Genomic DNA, 6,799 nt, shown 5'->3' with positions numbered 1-6,799 from the left:
CGAGGGCTACAGAGAGAGTACAGCAGTAGCATAGAGTAGTAGGCATTAGTGTTAATAAACCTGACCTTACAAAATAGCCTCTAACCTAAACACAAACAATGAGTCAACCATAAAGAGCGATCAAAGCTACTGGAAGTGCAGCCAATCAATAACCTTTCTTGTAGCTTTTAGAAGAACACCATCGCACAGACTTCGCATATTGGGCAGTTTTTTAAAGCCCACCCTACCAGAAGGACGTAGTGATATGCAAAACTATCGAAATACATATTTATTACAAAATGATAATGCTTAAACACAGTACCTGGCTCATGTTGCTCAGATCCATCCAACATAGACAAATATGGGTCTGCCGGTCTATTACCAAACAGTCCATAATGGAGCTAGCAATGTCAACACAAAATAGACAGATTCATATCATTCTGGAATAAGATGCAGAAAATATGCATGAACACTCATCATTTCCACATTCACAATAAAAACAATTAATTTAAAACCATTTGGATTTCAAGAATACAGGTTAATACATGAAGTTATTGTGGGCCTTACCAAAGAAGGTGCAATAAGAGAATTGGTCTAGCACCCTACCCTTAGCTATGCCTACCCCTCCCTATGCAAGACCTGATCTGTCCTGGGCTAAAATTTGTTCTTCAGTGCTATAAAGCGCTTGTATTCTCCAAGGGTGCCGCATTTATTTCCATTTTTAAGATCTATGCCCTGACAGCCAGGAAGAGGAGGAGAGGTGGGTCTGATGAGCGAGCGAGCGAGCACTGACGAGTAAAAAGATGCTGCAAAGCTGGTCAAGGCACAACTCAGCTGTCTTTCTGGCGATGGTGATCCCTCCAGAGATTTTTCCTTTTTAATCCGCAAGTTCCAAAAGAAAGAACTGCAACTGTTGTTTCATTAGATGTCATGCGGGGATTAACCAGGTTCCTGCCCTACTGCTTTGTGTAAATCCAAAACCTCTTTCAGTACTATTATTATTAATGTTTCCTTTCTAATGTATTTGCCAATTGTTTTTTTGTCTTTACTTTGGACTGTTAACTTTGTGCTCATAGATACTACAAAATGCCAATTACAATGCAGAGACTGGGCAAAACCTGGCAAGCGCTTCAGAATGGTAATTATAGATACAATAGATAGGTAAGTATACAAGTTGGTTACATCAAAGCAGTGGGAAAAGAGAAAATTACACACTTCTAAGAAATATTACAATATTAGAAGAGTAATGTAAAGGTACTTTGTTCCCTCCAAATACAAGTATGAGGCACAAAACTTATAGGCCTTTTTCTCAAGTGTTTCAGAGATTATTTGAAACAGCTCAGTGGATGTCATGTTAGTGGCCATTCTTGGGAGAGGTTGCATTTGCAGGCAAGCAGCTGAACCCTCCATTGTTCAAACGGATCAACTGGGCTGTGGCCTTTAGGATGTCGTGGGAAGAGGGCTGGCGCTAAACGAGTGACGCCTCAAAGGGAAAGTGAATTAGCATGAACCAGTGAGACCCTTGAGTTTAACTTGAGAAAGAGACCGTCAGCTAGATTGAATCTTCTAAAATGGAGAAAGAGGATGATGTTCTTTTACTTTCATCATGACATACACGTGATTGAAACAGGAAATACAAGTTCTACACATGTAGATGTAAAAATAGTTGCTTGACTGCACCCATGGAAGTTGGAGTAGGTCGAATTGGTGAATACAAGGACGCAGCAGTTCTAAGCTGAGAGTACAGGGTACAACATTTTTCTCACGCTACCACATCAGTGAATATGTCCGAGCTGACCAATGACCGACGTGTGCCACACTGTGAATATCACATAGAAAGGCACCACAGTTGTACAAAAATAGTCTCTGAAACTGATATGTGCAAATTAGTGTTTACTAGCCTTCCCAGTGTGGTCCAATTTAGCAGTTGATCTGGTGTTGCTCAAAGATCTTAAAAGAGCACTCTAACCCAAGCTCCTAATCAGCTTTACCAAAAAAATACTTCAAACTATATACTACTTGGCAAACACGTGCCCGAAGTTTATGAGTCAATAACTCACGTCAAGGTCTTAAGTAATTGTGTAGACCTCGTGTACCACACTAGATGCCTAACGAGTTTTTTCTGGGATTGTCTTGTCGCAAGTTTCAGACAGATGGGACACTAGTGTTGGGTTGTCGGGGGGGGCAGGGGCACTTCCTTCAGCTAATTTGAAGCCCTGTATAAATACTGGTATGTGACAGATCCAGGAGAAAATAACTTAGCAATCACCGTGCTCAGGGTATGCATGAAGTGAGAGTACAGGTACAGCCCCCCCCCCTCCTGGCAAGGGGGTGACGAAGCATATGGCTGGCCAGTGATGATGGGAATGCTACAGTGCACTGCCTTGCCCTCCAGCAACCAGCTATGAGATACTGCCAACTTCCTGGGTGCATGGCTCAACCTTTGTGCTTCTTGCCTTTTTTTTTTTAGTTCTTTTTAGATAAATAACAAATAATACTTTGTATATCATCATTAATAAAAGCTAATCAAATTTCCTATTGGCTACATACACTGAACAACAATAAATGAATGCCACAACATGGGTGGGGGAGCCCAACCACAGACTGGCCAGGTGGCAGAGAGGGGTGGAGGAGGTGCCCGCTCAGGTACAGTCCACTCACTGCCCTTAGCTAACATGCTACGCCTGGCAAACATTATTGTCACCTCACAAACACCCAGATGGTTAGCACAAGATAAACCTACGTGAATTTAGATATACCTCTGGAATCCCTAGGGTCATCCTCGGGCTAATTCCCATTGTTGACCTGACAGTAGTCTATGCTATGCCACCTATGCTCATGGCTACAACTGCAGTCTCCTCTGGTTACCCATACACGGGAAAATATAACCCACTTTATTTGAAATCACTGATCTTGGTTCCACAGGCTGCTAAAGGTACAGTTGGACAATTGTAATTGGCATCAGCTGTTCCAATCAGTGCTTGTGTTAAAACTGGGCACAACAACCACAGCCCCTGTCTGCCTACCTTACAAACATTGGAATCATCGAGCAAATGGTAAAGAAGACTTTTAAGTTGGAATGATCAAGAGAAAAATCCTAGACGGAAGAGTTGATCAAGAAAAGGATTGATATCAGTTTACACTTTGGAGACGTCAAAAATGCAAAAATATATGCTTTCATAACACTGACATTGTGAGATAAATTACCATATTAACACTTCTATTATAGTTCCTCCATTTTGTCCAAAAAATATGAATTGTGTGAGAATTTCAATGGCTACCATCCATTAATAATAATTTAGCCTCATCTCTTCTCCTCTATTTTCAATTATACTTACACAATCTAGCTCTAAACATGTATCACTTGCAAAACACTTAAAATAAAAAGAGCTACCATGGTTTAAAAAGAATTAATTCTGGCTCATGCTTGCTGAGGTTTTAACATTAAGTCCTTGGCAATCTCAGAGAGCACGAGGAACCACTGCGAATAATACTAGTACCAGAGGCCTTTTCTCACCCACGTTTGGGGCAAGACCACCCCTAATACTGTGAAAACCTTCACCTTACATACAAAAGACATTCAGGCTGTCCGGCAGAATTTACTTGTAGCAAAATGTACACAGGTATTGGCTACTTGACTACCCAAACCATTTATGGGTACAAAAAATAAAAATAAACTCCAATATTGAGTTCCTTTAGTTAAATTGCATCTTCCTGAATTCAGCTCAATTATCATCTCTCTCACTTGTACGTAAATATCTCTAGGTCCTGCCTCCTTATAGTGTAACACATTTGGTTAAGCTAGGTATAATTATATTAATAAAAATGCCATGCCCTAAGGTAAAAAAGTGCCAGTTCCCAGAAGGTTCCTGACAATTGGGATCGTCCATCCCTGGGATTCTTATTCTTCTTCCTTAAGGCTGCTTCCCTCCCAGAGTCTCGTCAGCCCTAGGTACCGAGCCCCATCAGGTGTAGATCCCAGGGCCCTCAACCCGCTGTATGGGCTGGGCCGTCTAGATGGTGCTCTTGCTGAAGCTCACACGCAAGTGGGAGGAATCGCTCAGTTGGAAGTTGTGCATTTTCTGTGGGGTTGGATTGAATTGGTAAAATGAGGGGGGGGGGGGGGGGGAGGGGTTAACAATAAAAAAAATTAATACAATGAAAATAATTAAAAATAAAATAAATCAACCCTGTGGACCTGGTTTCACTTACATCTAGTTTCAAACATGTTATATCAAACAACTGAATTATCTTTAACATTTCCTCATACTCATGCGGATACTTACAATGAGAGCTGCAATGGCTTCTTCTACAGAACCCAGCTGTATCAGTGCCATCTTCCTGTCCTTACTGTGAGTGAAAGGAGACCATATTTAGTATTTTGTTTTAAAGGAGTACTCAATAGAATGAAAATCTCTTATTTTGTTATCCACATAGCAAAACTACTTCCAAAGACTTACGGGAAGAACTTGAATGCCTTAACACTTGCTCCGGCATGACCAAAGGCATCCTTTATCTGTTCCTCATCGACGGTGGGTGGGATGTTGGACAAATGCAGGGTAGCACTGGGTGGGTAGATGTTCTGGAAATAAAACGTAGTTAATTTATGATCACTAGCTCCTGTCCCAGAATTCAAACCTCTCATTATCCATCTGCTTTTCAAAGGTTTATGGGTTAAACTGATAAACTTACCTGGTAGTTCTTGGAACCAGGCTTCTTGAAGCGGTGAAGAGGGGAGTTACTGTAGTCCTTGGTCAGTCCAGCGTCAGGCTGGCCTTCCTTGGGCAACTGTACAGTTTGGTGCTTGCTCAAAGTTACACGGATCTGCTTGCCCCAAGTCTTCATCTTATCCAAGTGTGAGATGGCTGAAATTGAACAATCACATTATTGCACTTGCTTAACTTGAGGGAAATATGAAAGTGCTTACATTGCTGCCTCATGAAAATTTTTAAAAATCCCAATAATATTCTTGAAAATAACAAAGTTCATTAACATTTAAGCAAATATCATCACTTTACTTCTCCTGGATAAATCTAACAATTAAGCATTTTTGTAAAATTACCTGTAAAAAAGGTAAAAATAAAAAGAAAAAACTAAAAAATTAACTCACCAAGCTGTGTCTGGTGAGGTTCTGACATCTGAACCAAGGCATTATCCTTCTTGTTGAAAAGAATCTTGACACGTTGGACATCTCCGTACACTCCTGTAAAGTACATCAGCAAAGGGTTTGTTGGTTACTTACTACACAGCTGATAGGAAGAGCAGAGGACGCCATCCACTGTACATCAACGCTGCAACTGTCTGCCTGCTTTTCACACACAGCCCACTTTTTCCTTTTGAGGTCTTTTTCGCTTTTGCTACACTTCTAAAACATTCTCCACATTTAAAATCAACATGAAACACCTTTGACAATTACAGACTTACAATAACCCTTGAAGAATTTAAAAACATTTACTATTAAAAAAAAAAAAATTAAAGAAAAAAAAAAAAGAAAAAAGAAAATGTACATTACATGAAGTAGCATCAAATACTGCTAAAAGTGCACCATCAGTGTAACATTACGCCCTGTTTTCTCACAAACTTAACGAGGCAACGGTAAACAGTGTTACATACATTTAATTTATTCACGGCTTTGATAGCCAGTGTTAATTTAGAAAAAGTAGACTGCAACCCAAACCCATCAGAATATGCAAACCAGTGGAGCAGTCAGGCAGTACAAACACAAATACTACTATATACATATAAATTAAAAGTTCTTGTTATTAGTAGCAATACTTATCCACACTGTGATTTGGGAATGGAGGAGGAGAAAATGAAAAAACAAGCCTGTAAAACACAAATGCTACTGAAGAATCAATTAGTGACAGTGCATATCATTGTCAAGGTCTCAGGGAGGGATACATATTTACAGTTTTCACACACTGCATGCATTAAAAAGGAACTTGGAAAATTATAATAATGGACTGAACACATGGAAAATGGTTTACAACCATTTAAAGTATGCTGGAAATGTCATTTAAAACTAATATAAAGTACTACTTTTAAAAATGACACAAGAGGTAAATAAAATTTATACTATATAAGGATGCAATACAAATGTGGATGTAGTAAAAGTTTTGCCAGATTTTCTCTCAACTTGAATGATAATAAAAAGAGACTGGATTCTATACTCTATGCTATAAAAAAGTAACAAGTGTACAACACACAGGGGTGCTGCACGTGCAATGACTGAGTGACGTACCGAAGAGGGTAAAGAGAGCGTCAGGCGTGACCATCTACAGTAGAGGAGAGTCGCGAAGGAGAGGCCAGTCCAGCAAGAAAGATGGAGTCCAGGGGGCACCACAGCAAGAGAACATAAAACACATCACGTTAGACACGACCCTCAGGTTCTGGCCATTGGTTGTGGGCTAATGTAGGGGGGCAGTAGTGTTGCTGGCCTGGTGCTGGCACTGACACCACATAACACCAACTATGTTGCCAACACTCTCTGACCACACTGCACACCTCACCACAAGACCGCATAACAACCATATAAATTCTGATGGCCTGGGATCACACACATTCTCAACAATTTTGCTAACTAGCTCTAGGACAAAATCCAACACTTGTCCCTGCCATAGACGGGTCCTTGAACAATGAGTGGGAGCAGTGGGAGTGTCAGAAGGTTAGTGTTGGCAGCATTTGGAGGTAGAGTGGAGTGTCTAGTGTTGCCAAAGACCAGCAGGGACCACTCTCTGGCACCAAGATCAAGCCCAATGGCAGCTCGGCAAAGAAAGGCAGCAGCACATTTAAGGTTCACTATGTAAAAGGGATGTTTTGC

At 40.6% G+C, this 6,799-nt stretch overlaps 1 protein-coding gene across 21 annotated transcripts in view; it reads right to left on the bottom strand.

Annotated features, from left to right (window-relative positions):
* Positions 1–253: 253 nt before the first annotated feature.
* LOC125044253 (polypyrimidine tract-binding protein 1-like) overlaps positions 254–6,799 on the bottom strand; it is a 146,270-nt gene continuing 139,724 nt past the window's right edge. For 19 of the 21 annotated variants that reach the window (XM_047640823.1, XM_047640807.1, XM_047640810.1 and 16 more), the window contains 6 exons: positions 6,221–6,254; positions 5,090–5,182; positions 4,672–4,844; positions 4,440–4,561; positions 4,266–4,329; positions 254–4,061 (listed from right to left, as the gene is read on the bottom strand). In XM_047640823.1, coding sequence (XP_047496779.1) covers positions 3,993–4,061; positions 4,266–4,329; positions 4,440–4,561; positions 4,672–4,844; positions 5,090–5,182; positions 6,221–6,254 — 555 coding nt within the window. In that variant the 3' untranslated portion in view covers positions 254–3,992. Of the gene's footprint in view, positions 4,062–4,265; positions 4,330–4,439; positions 4,562–4,671; positions 4,845–5,089; positions 5,183–6,220; positions 6,255–6,799 lie in introns of those variants that run through there. The other 2 variants (XM_047640828.1, XM_047640827.1) reach the window with 1 other exon arrangement.

This window comes from Penaeus chinensis, chromosome 35 (genome assembly GCF_019202785.1).
Source record: "Penaeus chinensis breed Huanghai No. 1 chromosome 35, ASM1920278v2, whole genome shotgun sequence".
NCBI classification, from domain to species: domain Eukaryota; kingdom Metazoa; phylum Arthropoda; class Malacostraca; order Decapoda; family Penaeidae; genus Penaeus; species Penaeus chinensis.
The sequence above is the reverse complement of the archived record's forward strand: the minus strand, read 5'-3'. Positions and strand labels throughout refer to the sequence as shown.